This window comes from Aythya marila (assembly GCF_965140915.1).
Source record: "Aythya marila genome assembly, chromosome: 7".
NCBI lineage: Eukaryota > Metazoa > Chordata > Aves > Anseriformes > Anatidae > Aythya > Aythya marila.
The window spans coordinates 16,577,758-16,595,242 of NC_139048.1; the positions used below are offsets into that span (position 1 = coordinate 16,577,758).

A 17,485-nucleotide genomic window follows, 5' to 3' on the forward strand; every position below is an offset into this window, starting at 1 on the left:
GATATCAGTTAATCACTCTCTTAAATTTAAACACATCCTAAACTAAGTTAAGCAAGTTCTTGCCTAATTTTCTGAACTGAGCTGGAAGTAAACATGCACGTGATTATGTTCTTCTTAGAATCAGCATTATGACGCAGGTGGGTATTAGAAAGAATACAGCAAGAAGTGAATATGGAACTATCTGTTATTTAAGAAAATGCTTTTTCTTTCTTTCCTTCTTTATTTAATACCAGGCTGATTTTCACAGTATCTATAACACATGTATACAAATACATAGTTCATACAGAGAAAACTGTTTATTTAAAGAATTATCTTTGATATTAAACTTGGCGTAATTACATTCTGTTATAAATTACATCCGTCTTAGGCTTTTGCTACAAAATTGCAACAAACTTAATCTATACAGTTAAAAAAAAAATTTGGAAGTATGTTTATATCACTATTAGTTCTGTTGCTGAAGCATTTTGATCAAGAATATAGAAAAAGAAAAAAATGTGAGCCACTCACTCCAGTTTCTTGTCCCCTTTCGTTTAGCAGAGGTATGAGTTTGAAAGGAAAAGATCTGCTTTGGTTACCTACAAGATCCTTAAGTGCTATGGATGCACTGCCAATTAACCTGAAATGAAGTGAAAAATCATTATTATAATTCAAGTATACATCAAACAGAAGTTTCATTTTATCCTTTGCTTGTGTCTGTCAACCAAATGATTCCAGCTGTGACTTGAAAACCCAAGACAAAACAAAAGATCATTGCAAATGTTATCTAATGACCGAGTAGTACTGATTTGTATTTTTTGTTTCACTGAACTTAAACATGCTCTCTTCTTTCCTGAAGACACACCATTAACCTAAAGGTTAAAAAGGTTAGAGGTTAAACATCTAAATTTTAAAAAAGATGTATATTTTTTATAATTATTTTCTGTATAACCTTTTGCAGCTACATCACTTGTTTCTTCCACAGAGTTATCACTGGTAAACTACAGGATATAATATGTTCTTCACCTATGTAGTTTTATATTCTCTCAGATGAGAAGTACTGTATGAAGATATTACAGTTGTATCACACAAAAACTGACACAAAGACATACACGCATCTCTGTACTGAAAGCAATGAAATAGAACAAATGCAGTCAACGTGCTTACTACATTCTTCACAAAATTAATCTTCTTGCCCATACTCTACTTTTTGGAATAGGTTCATCTGCTTGCCTCTAAATTCTCCAAATGTATCCAAATTAGATATGGCTCATGGGAGTGCTACCAACAGAATATGCCCAGGAGATAATGACTCCTGTGGCAGACCCTGCCTCCTTTGGGTCAGCATTTGTCACCCTCATCCTCCTTAAAAAGTGAAAATTGCATGCACTTTTAACCTCAGAAACATCTTTTAAGCAGACTTTCTAACAGTGTGGCATTGGTCTCATGATTTCTGGCACTGCCTTTAGTTACCATAGCATGCAGTAACAGTTTACTCCAATAATGAAGTGGATTATTGGAATAACTGAGATTGTTGCCAGTGAGAAAATCCCAAGATAATTTTACTTTGTAAATATTATAGAGAACATTTTCAAACAAAATACCAATTTTGCAGCTGAAGTGGGGAAAAAAGGACCCATAAGCACACAATGAAAGTGAGGTCCCTTTGAGTAGATTACAGTGCTTCTTCACGGAGAAGCTAAGGATTCTCTGCAACAGGATTATGCTGGGTCTATGCAGCTCTCCCTCTCCCTACTTCTGCAACTCTCTCCATGACAGGCTCAGAACTTCTCTCTGCTTCCCTGCTGACCCTTCTTGTTTAACTTGTGAAGCTCTGGACATTCTGTTTCCCAGTCAAGCTTTCCTCTCCTTGTCTTAACCTCCCTCTTGCATGTCTTTCCCTTTCTCTGTCGTATCTTAAAAAACACCCAGCTCTGCTTTCAACCTATGGTCAATTCATTTTTATCTGCCAGTTCACTGAGCACATCGTTTACATCTGACTGGGGATGCTCCACTTCAGGTCTGAGAACCTCTTCAGTCCATCCTGTTCTCCCCAGCTAGATTGAGAAAACTTGTAAAAGTCTCTAATGAAGTCTTCTCAGCTAAATTTCAGGGTCTACAACACTGTCTTGACTGAACTATCAGCATATTGATACCATCATTCACACACTTTTCCTTCAAGCCTTAGCTTTCCTTTAGGTTCCATAGGTCTTTCCTACCCTCCTTACCTCTTTCTGTCTAAAAACTTCTTTACTTTGTCACAGGACTTTAGAAGTGAAAGGATATAAATAGAGTACTAGGCTCAGTCTCCTGCTCTCTTAGGTGTCAACATAATCTTAGTCCTTTTCCACACAATATTGTCATTAAATTAGGTTATGAATTAATATTCACAATCCTCTCTTGCAGAGCTTTTTACTGTCTGAAATTAAATTGCTTTTGGTCCTGTAATTTAAGTGATGTGCCGCATAAAATAGTCATTGTGTGCTGGCACGTTGGCAAACCTCAACCAGCAGCCAGTCCCAATACCACCTGGGGGTCTTCCACCAGCCCTGCCCCTCAAAAAAAAATATATAAATTGGGGAGAGAGTGGCCAGAGCACAGTGATATTCCAGCTATGCCTCACATATTTCTCACACATAGGGGATGGGTTAGATGTGAAAAGCAGTTTAAGATCAGCATTTGCCGTACAGGTACTGCATGAAGCTGTTCTAACCTTTAAAACTGACCACAACTGAAACTGATGCTATTATTTTCTTCTCTTTACTGAACAGACACCTTGATTCAGTAGCATACCCTTGATCCAGTGTCCTTTAGGAGTTATGGAAATATATCAGGTTATTTCAGTGAGCCTTAAATCAATCCTAGATACATCTTCACATTTTGCAAATTGTTGCACAGAGCTGGACATTAGCTGAAACTGACTCCATGCATGTCTCAACTTTAGGGAGCTTAAGAAAACATTTCTCCTGTTATGTAATCATAATTGCATTCAACCCACAAGACAAACCTAGATTTAGAACATCAGATATGCCTTATTTCAGTGTTTATATTATTATTTAGGTTATTTATACCCCTGACTGTAGTACTATATAACATTGTCTGTGATTTGATGCAGCAAATCTTGACATTACAGAGTAATGTACACCCAGCACAGGAAACAACAGTAGATGGCCTTTCTCAAACACATAGGCTTTATTGTTTTTTCCTATGCCTTGAACATTCCAAAAATTGATGTTCTATACAACTCATATAAGTCTGGCATTATACAACAAAGAAACATCTCCCTCTACATTTGACCAAACTTTTCTAAGAACAGACGTCCTGCAGCCAGGCACTGATATTATTCAACAGCCAAAGATTAGTCCAAAAGTTTCATTCCATACGACTGCAAAGCCCAAAGTGCATAAACAAGAAAAATACTGTGTAGCTTAATGCCTTTTTCCTCTTTATTACATCTTCTAGAATGTAAATATCTTTGAAAGTAACTATAATATGAACAAATTGGAAACAATTACCACAGGTGAAAGGAACAAATGCTTCAATGTCCTTTATGCAGCTGGATAATGAAAAAACAACTTCTCTTCACTCTTTTTCCATCAATGCAAAATTAATCAACAAAAAAATGTCTATTCCAAATTTTCTTATTTTCCCTTACATAGTTCAACCACCAGTATGACTTCCTATTTCAGAACAACAGATAAAAATATACGTGGTTTAAAGAATAATGGAAGGGGAAATCAAACAAACAAACAAACAGTAAGACTACCCAAAAGACACCTAAACCAAATCTGATTCCAGGGAAAAGCAAATAAAATATTTTCTCTTGTACATTTGTAGAAAAATTTTGCAGACCCGCTATTTCATTTTGATATGGAGCTGGAGTGACTTACATTAACTCCCAAAAGAACTTCAGAAGTCTCAGATAATCTGGATGACCAGATCAGCAACCACACCCTCTTACATGATGACATTAACTCAAGAACAGCTCATCAACAGTAGTGCTTTCAAAATTTTCCAGTGTTAATTTGCACTTCCACATTTTCATCTGTCCTGAGCAAATGACAGCAGTGCACACATTTGAACACATGGTAATCTTTAAAATTGCGATACCTCAGGAAGGGTGGGTCAGTTAGACAGTCTACTTGCCTGCTACTAGTTGCCTCTGAAGTCCTTTGTTTCCCCCAGTTCTAACAAGTTGGACAACAATAGCCTCCCATCTTTTCCCACTCCAGCAAGAGCAAGACATCTAATATTCAGTTGATCTTAGACTAATTCTAAGCTTTAGCTAAACTTCAAGCTTTAGGCAGTTGGTCTCTTGCTTTCCCTAAAGTGATCCTGTTCACTGGATGTTTCACTCCTCCCTTAACAGAAGGACAGCACTGCTGAGGTTGGAAGCTCTCTGGATCATCTAGCTCAACTCCACTGCCCAAACAGTCTCAGCTACAACAGGTCACCCAGGACCATATCCAGTCTGGTTTTGATCACATGGCTCCCCAATGGCTGAAGTCATGTTTTCAAATGTAATAAGGGTGCTTCAAGGTTATCGCTAAATCTCATCTGTATGACTTCCAAAGGTCTTGGAGAAAGCCTTCCCTCCTCTACCCTCCCATCATGTCTTTCAACAATTTGTTGCTGTTCAATCCTTTACTGCAAGGTCTTCTACTCTGCTTTTTTCTGATATGTATCTAGACACCCAGATTTCTGTACCAGGACTGTGGATGCCTATAAAGAAGTTCTGTTCCTCTGAACTCTTTAGACTTTTTTTTTTTTTTTTAAACTTCAAGGCAGAATTGCCTTCAATCTCCCTCCACATCATGACTTTAAAGGTGACAGGGAGTCCTTTCCTTCCCGCATAGCTGTTAAGACCTTCTGTCATCTATTCATCTTCAAAGGACACTGCCCTTTGCTGGAGTTCTTTCAGCCTTCTTACTCTTGCCTGGGCAGACAGCATTTAATTCCAGCTCAACACTGGTCTCCTGACACCACCAAGTGGCACATCGTTAGACATAGGATAGTTTCTGCTTTTGAATGGCTCAATAAATCTTCTGACCTTTTTTTCAATCAGGTGTTTTGTCTGCAGACAGCAACTGAGTGTTGCTTCTTAACTCCGCATACATACCTTCCTGGCCATCTCCAAGACTTACACACGTATGGTGCTCAGCCAGGCAGGTCTCAAACTTTTCCAGCTTTGCTGAAGTAAAACAGTAACAATAAAAAAAATCCCGTCCTGTCACAAACAGTTCTGTTATATCACTAAATAAGATATCAAAAGATAAACGTAACTCCTACCTACCTCCAGAAGCAGATTTTAAATCACTTCAAGTATACCATATCTGTACTACGTCTGCAATACTTTCTTATCAGAAATCAAAAAGGGAAATACTTGGTGTATCACCATGAAATGACTAATCTACTGATGACCAACTATTAAACATAGTATTGCATTTGAGCCAAAGCTAATTAATCCGTTAGTGGTGTGGTTAGCACTTCCTCTTAGCTGCCCAAATAACCAAGAGAAGTGAAACTTCACACCCATTCCTGGATCTGAAAATGCTAACTCACATTACCAACCACTTCATTACTCCCTCTCTGTTAGCAGGTAGCAACTTGCACTGAACTCCTTAGAATATCAAGTCCTCCATCCGCTTACATGCTACGTCTGAGTTCCAAGGAAGCCTAGTGATTTTAACCAGGAATTTTAACAAGTTACGATTCAAGCCATTAAATTTTTCTGGCTTATTTTTAAGGGCTTCTTTAGCAGAGATTTATATTGATTATTCTCATCAGCAAACTTGATCCCACACTGCAGTTTTAATTTCTAAATTCACCTTTTCTTTTTCAGTATGTAAGTTTCATTTTAGTTTCTATGATACAAGACCTAACAGCAACCTTCTCTTATTTGTTATTTGTGTTTGAAAATTTTTATTAAAAGTAAACCAACTATTTTTATCTTCTTTAGTTATTTGATAATACTCATGGCACAAACAAAAAACAAATGATGGATGCTATTTTATGCAAAGCAGAAAACCCCCAAACTGAATCTTAACCAGGCTTGATCTTCTGTTACAAAGTATGTAAAGGAAAGCTTGCCATCATGCCACACAGACTTCGAAAAGAAGTCACACTAAAGGATCCAACTTAAACACTATTAATAATTTGCTGCACTGTTAGTTTGTGGCTGCATTTTGCTACTTGATAAAAGGGTGTGCACAGTGTTTTTCCTCTGCGTTGCTATGTTACTAACTATGCAAAGAACCTGGAGAAACACATAATCACAACCCTTTCCTTCAAATAGAATGAAAATCACTTCACTCAGACAAAACTGTAACTTCCTGTTATTTTTTGTTGTTCTTTTAACTTCACACAGGGACCACTGAAGGATTTTTGTTGTTGTTTCATTTTTTAGACTGCATAAAGGTGTGTGTTCTGAGAGTTTGAGATCTTTTTACTAACATTATTAGACATAATAGAAAACAGATGTGTTCTCTTTTCAGACATCTTTACACTGGAAAATCTAGCTTAACACAGATCATATGAGTTCTATTTTACTCCTATGGTGATCCATCTGCATACATGTGAGTGCGGTTTGCTTTATTTATCTTTTCCAATGACTGTCTTTTTACCATCAAGAGCACACATTTAATCTATCTGCAAAAGTTTAATGATCTTGTAAATGAAGCAGCAAATTCTACCTCCAGGAAAAGAGGAATGGAAAAATATTCAAATGTTCTTTCAAGCCTGTTTTATAGAAACATGCCAAAGCCATGAGTCAAGTGTTTTGGCACAGAGTAAAAAAAGAATAACATCCACTGTGCTCCTCCTCCTGCGTCAGTACAGGAAAGTTCCTCCAGAACAGAGAAAATAAGGCCAAAGACAGATTCTGTAGTTTCTTGTCAGTGCTTTCTCAGGCAACACAATCCCCTACACATACGTTTTACAATCAAAAACTAAATCCCACACTATATCCCTGTGACAGATTCCCTGAAAGAAAAGCTTTCTGATAGCTTACCCTCACTGAAGAACTTAACCTTCCCCTGCAACTGATTTTAGAGAGCATATTTATTTCTCTGTGACCAACAGCAGGCAAACCACGAGGGGCTCCCAACAACTTCACCAAATTTTCTGTAATTTATGTCTTCGTTACTGGAAGGATCTGTGTGCATTGCTTTAAGTTGTCCTGTACACCACTAATTCTAATAATAAATCAAAGCTGAATTTCTACAAAACAACACAAGAGATTTTAAAAGTAAACAAACAAAACAACCAAACTTCAGTTTTTTGAAGCACCAATTTTTCAACAGCCACCATAAAAAGGTCCTACCCACTGAATTCATAGGATCAAAATTCATTTAAAAAAGGTAAGCTTGAAAAATAAATGAATTACTTTTTAAAGTTAGTGGGACAAGAATGCTTTGTTATTTATATATTTATTTACTACATGTTCCTGTTCTGTAAGAGTATAAACCCATGAAAAATGTTGAAATACCAACACGGATATCTGACAACATTTCAGTACTCTAAAACGTTTTATAACGTCCTCTCCCTTCACATAAATATAGCAGCTTCAATTTAATTCTTCATGAAGAATATTTTTGTCTGAGCATCAAAAGCCTAACAAAAACAACTGCATAATTAATAAAGCTTTCCTTTGACCTCCCACAACAAGAAAAAAAAAAAGATCAGCAGCCTTGGATCCCATGAGGCTTGAATTTTGGTCTCCTGAAGAATGCAGAAGCTGATGTTAAATTTATGGATGTTCTACATATTGCACTAGGAGAGTTTAGGTTTCTAGAGTATGATTCAAGCCTACTAGAATATATTAACAGCACAGACCCAAACAGAAATATAAGAGGAAGGAAAAAGCCTTAAATACCTACCACTAAGGTTATTCAACTTTTCTCAGAAGACTATCAGAAAATACTTTATTTTCCTAACAAAAACAAATAATAATAATAATAATAATAAAACAAAAAAAACAGCAAAACAAAAACAAAAAATCCTCGATCTGTTTTTAAGAGTCTTTTTATAACAAAACTGATGTGGAGGTAGCAACAGCACTGCCAGTCTTCCATATATGTACTGAGCCTGAGACTTATAACATTCACCTAGCAGTTTGAGACTGAGATTCAGTTCCTTGCTGAGTGTGAGGGAATTTACCCTCACACTGAATAGTGTTCTACAAGTTGATCTTAAGGAAATTACTCTTGTTTTCAAGTTCAAGTCTTTTACTGACTGCCTGGAGAACTCAAAATTCACTGAGTCAGGAAGAATACAATAGGAACATGACTCCACTGGCTAGGACATTCAAAAGAACAAGAACATGAATTTCATTCCCAAGACACTTTGCGTATTTCATCAAACATATTAATCTTGATGATTAAGTCACTCTTAGAGTGACTTAGGAGACTGAGATCTAGCACTTCAATCCTAATCCCTTCAGACAAGGTAGGAAAACGAATTTAGGCTTCCACTTTTCATTGACAAGACTTTAATAAGTGTCATAAAATGTATCTTTGAAAAATCTCACCTAGAGGCTATGAGCCTTAACTGCGTTTTTTTATTTTGTGGGGTTTTTGTTAGCCACTCTCTGGGAATGCCTAGTTACAGCTCTTCAGGGCTACTTTTTAACATTTTTAAACTATAGTAGTCTTGGGTACTGCAGTACACAGTTATGCAAGATGACAACATGCTCCAGGTATCCAGAGTGACATAAATCTAGTTACACAAGAACCCTAATTACAAGGAAGCACCAACTGAATCACAGCAGCTTTTCAAATGACAGTAATAGCCGTAGGGATCTAAATTTTATCCAAATCCTGCCTTAAACACCTTGGATTTAGCTCTAGCATTTCTAAAATTAAGTTTAAAAGGATACCTGACACTTTCCTTCACATTAGCAGTCAAACTGGTGAAGGACGGGAAACCTGCTGGCTTATTGGCTACAAGTAGTTACTACATCAGAAAACATTTAATTGCATTCATCATTTCTCTCCAGCAGCTATCAGTTCTACTTTCCCCCTGAACTTCTGCAGAGAAAGTTGTGTTTGATATTCCAAAAAAAGTACATACTTGTTTTGTCCAATTGTTTCAAAATCTTTCACAATAATTGTCAGGGAAGATGAACTATCCAGAGCAATTCCTTTCAAGTCAAATTCAAGAATCTGAATTAAAAAAAAAAAAAAAAAAAAAAAAAAAAAGGTGAAAAACAAAATCATAAGTTACACAGAAATTAATTAAGTGGGGTAGCATATACAATAAAATTATTCAGAAATATATTTTGCATTTAGTTAGAAATAGATCAGATCAGTTTGCATTTGCAAAAGCAAAATTAGAAGTCTTGGAATATGCTCATAGCACATTCTTGAGTTGCTAGTTACTATTAACAATAACAGAAAATTAACAGTAACAGAAAAATAGCTCAATTGTTCAATACTGAGATATTATTTCTTTTGCAGTTCTACTTCCTCATACTAACATAAGTATTTGTATTCACAGGCTCTGATACAATTCTCCTTCAAAACTGCTTGAAGTCAGTTGTTAAATTTAGACAAGTATTTGTAGGTTCCCTTTCTTTGAAGTTCTATCTATAAAATGTAAGAATAATCTTTAACTTCTGATTGTAAATAACATACTATGAAAGTATTTTCCCCAAGAAAAACACTATTGAAGATGCAACATAGGAGCAGCCCCACACATAAACTACAAGGATATTCAATTCATAATTCATTCTAATTTTGTGACTTTTTTTCTTAGAATACATTAAAGTATCCGATTATGTACCCATATATATGACTAAATGGCTGGGGGAGAAGGGAAGGAAGGGAGAAAAACAAACAACCAAACAACAAAACACAAGCCAGAAATTCACCAGATACTCATTTACTTTTACCTAAAAATATTACTTAATGCATTGTAATACATGGCACAAGATAAATCCACTCATCTATGTTTGCTAATACCTTGTAAGAACACACGTCACTATCTCCTGTTTCTTATATTCTTAACTGTAGAAATTGACTTAAAAATTTTTACAAGCATTTGTACTATAAAAGATCACGAATTAATTAAAGTAAAAATTACCTCATTCCAAACAGGATTGAGTTCACTGTCAATTTTCTTTGTTTTCTTTTTTTCATCTGTAAATACAAATAAAGCATTATTACTTGCTTTCACTAAAGCATTGCAAGTACCAGAATTCTTCCTTTCACTTTTCAGAAGGAAGCTCGAGATTTAAACCAAACTTTCCAATTCTTTTTGCCTCTTCCAGTACCTACTTCACAGTCAAAAAGTTCCCTGGGCAATTTGAGAGGTTGTTGAGGTTGTTTGAGGGGCTTTTTATTCTGTTCTGTTAAAGCACAGCTAGATGTACTCCCATAAAGAAAAAAAAAAAAGATTGTTTAGGTACCTCAACCTTTTCTGAACTTTGACTACAACTTCAGTACTGATTTAAAAACACAAACTTAAAAGGCCTGGAGACATCCAACTGAACAGTAACCTCAAAGGGATGGAACTTAATTAGAAAAGAAAATATGCTACACATTTTCTGTATCAGTGTTACACAGTATTTCTAAGTGCATAACTATGAAATAGCATCACTGAAAAAAAATATCTTCAGAAGGTATTACAATGCCAACACTTTCTGCTTTAAATGAGCAATATTAACAAAATAGAGGAAAAAAAAAAAAAGGCTTACAGAGCTCATGTAAACGTATCACTTCACTATCTTTTACTGTAGCCTAAAGTTACAATTTTTCCATACTTCCATGGTAAAACTTGCATTTGGTCAACCTACAAATGACAGAGGAGGGTGGGATTGTAAACCACTTAGAGAGTGACATTTCTGTTCAAGCTCCTTCTCCTGAGAACAATACAACCTAAGTGCTGCAGAGGCCATTTGCAGGTCCTTCTCACCTAAAAACAAGTGAAATAATTCTATTGTTACAAGACCTTCAAAGCAGGTAACAAATTATATCTTTATTTTTAAGTTTTAATTGTATTATACACATACAGCTCCAATGGAAAAAGTCCTTACCCAACACTTGGGAGCACTGAACACCAGCAAACAAACAGATCTCTGAACAGAAATGTCATATGGTAGTGACAACAAATGAGTAAAGCTAAATAATGTTAGTACACTAGCTGAGTTTAAGGAGTACAGTAAATGTGGTTACATTTTTATTACTTGCAAATTATGGCCATACTTTGCCAGGAAAACTTTGTAAAAGCCTGGGAAGCAAGAGTAAAGATATGCCACGTGGGCAATGTCATTTCATACACACTATTCAAGCAGAAGACTGTGGTGACTCTTTCTGCTGGATGAGAATGGGATGTACAAAAAATAAAAAAGTCATCCCAGAATGCAAATGGTGAGAACTGACTCATATTTATGTAACAGGAATTGTCTACAATTTATTCAGGATATTGACTCACATCATACCACAAAGGAAAGAGCATTCATAACCTACCACGCTTAACTCACATTTTGCGGAACAAAGAAGTAATTATCATGCCAGTAAGGGAAATCCAACTCTACTTTGCATAAAAGAAAGTTATCTAATAGAAGTTAAAGCACTCTCAAAACTGAATAACCTGAACATCTGGGGTTTGGGCTTGGTACTCCAAGTCATCCCACAAATAGGAGCTGACAGTCAGAGAAAAGATGTTCTCAATGCTCTTGGAAAAAGGAACAGTTGCAGCTGTTTGTAATGGAGACAATGAATCACAGACCTGATCCTGAGAGAAGTGGTGAATAAAAGTCCTATGATCCCCGCCTAAGCTCAGATGTAACTGTAACATACGGAAAGCCCTGGCCTTAACAGTAATCAAGATAATTCTTAACAAGGAATGAAATTTTCCCACTGTGGACTATCAATTTTCATAAAAACAAGAGAATAAGACTTATGATTCCAGTGACAGTACACATATTCTAGACTATACCAAGGAAAAACATTTTGTGTTGCGTGATTTCATGAAAGTTGGATGAAAAACACTAGGAAGCAGGGCTTACGTTGGTATTCAGCTGTAACTTTAGTCAAAGTATAGCATTCTTATTTCATAAGCACGTATTTTGCACATATTTTCTCCACTTTCTTTTTTCTTTCTTTGCCAACTTTATATTTATTATACTTCAATTATTCTTCTAATTAACTGTTTTTTTTTTCTTTGTAAATTGTTGGCAAGCACCTTCTTCCCTCCAAAGGTACCTTGCCATTTCTTTGCCTTGCAGGATAAGATGGCCTGCCCAGTTTTCCCAGGGTCTTACATTAAATTTTAGATCCTTGGTCTGTCTCTTTCTACTGGTAATGAGCCCACATACAGTAGCCAAGACTGTAAGCCAAACCACAATAAATTTAAGACAGGGCCAGTCATTATTTTTAGTTTGGCTCTACCAAGAAATAAGTACAAAATGATAACGGATACAGGTAGGACACTCTACACATCTGTTTCATTAAACAACTGTGGTAACCTCCATACTGTAAAATAAATCTTTCTTTGCTTTATCTTGATGGAGGCATCACACTACCACAGGCTATTCAATAGTCTCCACTGGAAATATTTCAACATAAGAAGAATTTTGTGATAGTCAGTGAGATGGCAGCAAAAAAAAATAAAATCATTCTGATCTGTTTTAGAACTGTTCCATCATTACAAAGGTAATTATATTCTTCAACCAGTGGATATATCTTAAATTTACTCTCCTATTTTAAATATTATTTTGATCAATTTCAGCAGGTGGGGAATAGCAGAAGCAAACATTATCTGCTAGAACAGTCCGAAATCTGAAATTCAAAAGAGTATCACATTCCAGTACACTAAGTTTTTTTACCAAAGTGTTGTGAATGAAGCATTAAGATTGCATGGTTTTAGCAACTGCAGGAGGAAACATGGAGACCTCCAAAGGCCATGAAATGCAAGTTAGGGTAATCAAAATCTCTGCAAAGCAAAAAATACGTTTTTGTGAACAATTACACTCTAATAGTCCTTTCTTTCACACACTGAAATATGTACTAACATATTGCTGCAGGCCTGCTGGAAAGCTCTTAGATTTAAAACTAATGGAACAAGATGTTGTGTTCAGGTTGACCCAATAAAACTGAATGCCGTTTCATGTCAGCTTTTAATGAAAAAAGCTAAGTAAAAGTCAAAAATGAACAAAACACTAAATATCCTACTCCTGACCGCACATATAAGCAATTATATCTTTTTTTTTTTTTTTCTGCATCCAAAGCCATGAATCTTACACATTTTTCTCCAGTTTGATATATCTAACTGGATTAATCATTATTTTTTCACACCACTTTAGCAAATGGCAACACTTTTTCTTATTAATTTGATGAATACTTTGTCTCACATAAAGTGATGGCAAACTCGGAATTCTGCAGTAACAGCACTGAGTTTCAGATGGCAATACTAGTTTACTCTCAAGGGCGTAGCTCTGTTTGAACAATGAGTTGTTCTTAAGGTAAATAAATGAAACATTCCAATCCACTGGACTGGAGAGAAATGTGTTAAAAATGTCAGAAGCTTGCAAAAAAGCCTCTATTGTAAATAAAGCATCCAAATGGAAACAGCTGCCTATTTCCTCTTGATATGTACTTAGCATTACATTGTGCTGACTGTAGATAGTCTATAATGAACTTAGCTCTACAAGTATTGATGAAGTCTGTTCTCTACATAAATAAAACTATACTAACACATGCACGTTAGCATATAAAGTGTTTTCAGGGTCACTTACATACTAATACCTGTAGGTTCATGGCCTGTTTTATGATATGGCTGTGAAGATCTAATCCTGAGAGATACTGAGTATTTTCAATGAAGTCTTAAGATTACTTAACCTTGACATGAGGGGAGGCTATGTAAGCTCAATTTTGAAAAAGCTAAAGAAGAAAACATTGTTTAACAAAATGTGAACTTCCAGAACAATTTTCTGTCAGATAAGTAGAGTACTGTACTCTGATACTTCTCCATGAGTACTCCACAGTGCTGAGTCAACCAAGAACATCAAAACATACTGCAGGACTAACTTGGGCTTCTGAGTTTCTTTCCTGTCTGGGAAATAAAGCCCCAGGCTTTTTTATGTCCTACCCAGGAGCCATGATGGGTATGGACTATAGCTAAGGACCACTGCCCTTTGATGCACACTTTCCCAGAACTAAGACCAGTTTTCTATCTCCACACACTGGGTGACGGGGAACTGGCTGTATGTAAAACACCTCTACAGACAGCCAGCCAGAAGTTTGATGTATTTCAGACACGAGGCCCACTCCCTTGCACCTGCCAACCAGCTACTCCAACTACAAATTAAAACAGAGCTCCCCAGCAGCAGCTACAAGCCTGATGCTTTCTGCTCCCTTCAAACAACTCTCTACAGTAAGCAAAAGAACTGACCTTTGCTAGGTAGTATAATGACATAAAAAGAAGTGGTAGGTATAATGATAAATTACATATTTTAATTGGAAATCTGTCAAAATTATGAAGTTGCATTTAAGATAATAGTTAACCATGTTTGTAAACGCTAACAATGCCAGTTGTAGAACATAAAAGATAAAATGTCTGATGCAAAACTCCTGTGTCAGAGTAACTGCAGGACTGAGAAATCCAGCAATACATAAATACATAAATAAATAAAATCTGTAAATTATACTTCCTGGGTAAAAATGAATTGTATTAGAGCACACAGGAGAAGCAAAAGATATAGGCAGGAATTAAACAGATCCTTGAGGCACACAAAAAAAGAGATTACATAAGGCAACTCTAGAGCATAAAACTACAGGAAATAGAGGTGACAGAGAAAGGCAAAAGTGAGACAGGAAAACAAACAAAAAAAAAAAAAAAAAAAAAAGGACAAGAAACCGAAAAGAAAATATGAATACTTATGATACAGCAGCAACAAATGGAGCAAGACAAGCAATCACAGTACACCAATTCACTGATTTTTAATGGCAATTTTTGCAGGGCAAATGAAATCATATTTAAGAACTGGGAAGCCCAGAAGCTCCTGAGACAGGCTCAGCCATTTGTCCTCCCTGAAAAAGGTGGGAAAAAAATAAAAAGGGAATACCACATCTTTTTTCTGAAATAAAGTATCTGAAATTATTTTGGAAGTTAAGAAACTGGATAACTACTGCCTCTTCCTCTTCCAGCCTCCAGCAAAATGTCATGATTTCATACTTGGTTTCTGAAGGTGGTAAACCCTTGCAATGCACTTACATATTATAAAAAACACCATTGCCATTTCACTGCACAGTTAGGAAAGTAAGTCCGCAGGAATTAAGATAAATTTGTCACAGTTCTGTTTAATGTATTACATAGTCCAAAACTGCATGGATGTTTCTGCACCTTTAAGATAAACCAATACCTGAAATGAAATTCTTTTAGTCTACACATGAGAGGAAATGATGGCAACAGGTAAAACATATAACAAAATATCATTACCTTTATATATTACTTATAAATGTAAAATTATAATATTTTATCCTTCTCCCAGATGCATTTAACAATTAAAAGCTCAAAATGTATCCTCATCCAAAATGTCTCTCTTAAGACAATCTTTAAATTGTCTTAAAAGGGAAAAAAAATAAAGTACAAACCAGATTGTAAAAAAAATAACCCTTAGATCTTCAGTAATTGTACTACTGTTTTTCAACATGATGGTAATACAGCAATAAACCAGTCAAATCAAAGGTAAATTGGTGTAACAACAGTATTGTTAGTGAGCAGTGGCTGGGCAAAGTAATAAGACAGAGGACTGATTTTTCAGATCAACAAGGAACAAGGTAATTTAAAAAAAAAAAAAAACTGAAAACGTATTTATCTATACAGCATAGCTGAGGTTTTTAAAGCAAAGGACTAATCCTTTGTAAAAGCTCATAAAATCTGGATCTAGCAACAAATGCTGCAGGCCAGAAAAAAACAAGGCACTCCACCCAGTTCAAACCCCATTCAGGTAACTCCAGTCTCTGCAATTAAAAAGTCTTCCCTGACATCACATCAGCTGTAACTTCATGAAAACACTTTCAGAGATTTTCCAATTCTGACATAGAACATTATCCTTACAAAACCTCCCTTCCCAAGTACGTTTATGAGTTTTCCTTACCTTTAAAAATAACAGAAACAATAGGATCTGGTTTCCCAAACTTGGTTTTCGGAATATTTGTAGCAGATTCCACAATGACCCGAAGCATTGTTTCCAGCCTTGACTAAATGTCAATTGTTACCAAAGAAACTGAAGGAAGTCTAAATTGCAAACTCCATAGTCTCTGGACTGAACTGCTAGCAGGAAGAGGAGGCAGGGAATAGCTCGCCCACAGTAAAGAAAGTCTATGGGTGGATCTGTGACGGACTAGCTCCTGAAGGCTGTGAAAAAAGTGCCTGTAAATTGACACCAAGTACTGTGCTGTTGCACAAAGGGGCTCTGACTGGTGAGATCCAGTAATAGAAAGGGCACAGTGCAAAAACTGCAGATTTCTTTTGTTGCTTTGATTCTTACACTGGGTGACAAATATCTCGTAAATTACCAGTGCAAGAATAAGCTTAAGCAATACATTAAGCATGACTACAGTAGTCAAGATACACCCACATCTGTCTCTTGCAACACCGAGGCATTAAATTTCATGACAGCGTTTTTCCTCTTCATTTTTAGAACTTCATCATTTGTAAATGTTTTCAGCCTACCTCCCTGTCTGCCTGTAATCAGAAACACCCGTGTCTGCAAGAACAGGCTAAGGGCTCCCCCTTCAGCTGTGCTCTGGAACAGCCACGTTTTAATCCACTGCAGGTGGCGCATTTAATTCGGTGTGTTTAGTAGATCTCTTAAGAAACGACTAGAATACACATTCGTAAGTAAAAAAGATACAAAAAAATAACACAAAACACCAACAAACAAACAAACCAACAAAAACAAATACATTCAAAATAATAAGCGGAGGTAAGAGCCTGCGTATCTCAAACACGTACTTACTGCATGGGCTTGTGTTAGGATTGCACTATGATGAAATTCGGTGAAACTTACATGGCATGAACAAGAGCTCTTCGCATAGAGCTGCCCCTTTGCCAACATTGTAGCTTCTCTCAGTGGTGAGCCAGCTGTAAAAGAGAAGCGGTTCACACCGCTTCCACAAAGCCTATTAGACGAGAGAGGAAGCTGGAGCCAGCGAGACGGAGCACAACGAGCTACCCACGGACACAGGGCAGCGTTGTAGCAGGGGCCCCACGAGAGCCACGCTCAGCTTATCACCTTTGCAGCCAAGCCCGCTGGCGATCACATTTTAGACACCTAAAGGGACAGGGAGGGCGTCAAGGGAAGGAGAAGGAATCCAAGGGCAACGTGCCCAGGAACGGAGGAAGAGGAGGACGCGGAAGCAGAGCAGAGCACCGCCACAAGGCTAGCAGCCGCCGCCTGGCCCCGGAACCACCCGTCAGGCCGGCTGCCCTGTGAGGGCATTGCGGACCCCTCCAACGGAACGCTAACGGCCGCTGCGCGAGGGCAAACTTGCCCCGAGCACGA

The 17,485-nt window shown here is 36.8% G+C and overlaps 1 protein-coding gene across 5 annotated transcripts in view; it reads right to left on the reverse strand.

The window, feature by feature from the left end:
• The window catches only part of MYOF (myoferlin), a 66,257-nt gene extending 49,753 nt beyond the window's left edge, over positions 1-16,504 (reverse strand). For all 5 annotated transcript variants that reach the window (XM_082764499.1, XM_082764497.1, XM_082764500.1 and 2 more), the window contains exons 1-4: positions 16,076-16,504; positions 10,057-10,112; positions 9,046-9,137; positions 508-616 (exon numbers count right to left, since the gene is read on the reverse strand). In XM_082764499.1, coding sequence (XP_082620625.1) covers positions 508-616; positions 9,046-9,137; positions 10,057-10,112; positions 16,076-16,163 — 345 coding nt within the window. In that variant the 5' untranslated portion in view covers positions 16,164-16,504. The remainder of the gene's footprint in view (positions 1-507; positions 617-9,045; positions 9,138-10,056; positions 10,113-16,075) is intronic.
• Between the last annotated feature and the right edge of the window lie 981 nt (positions 16,505-17,485).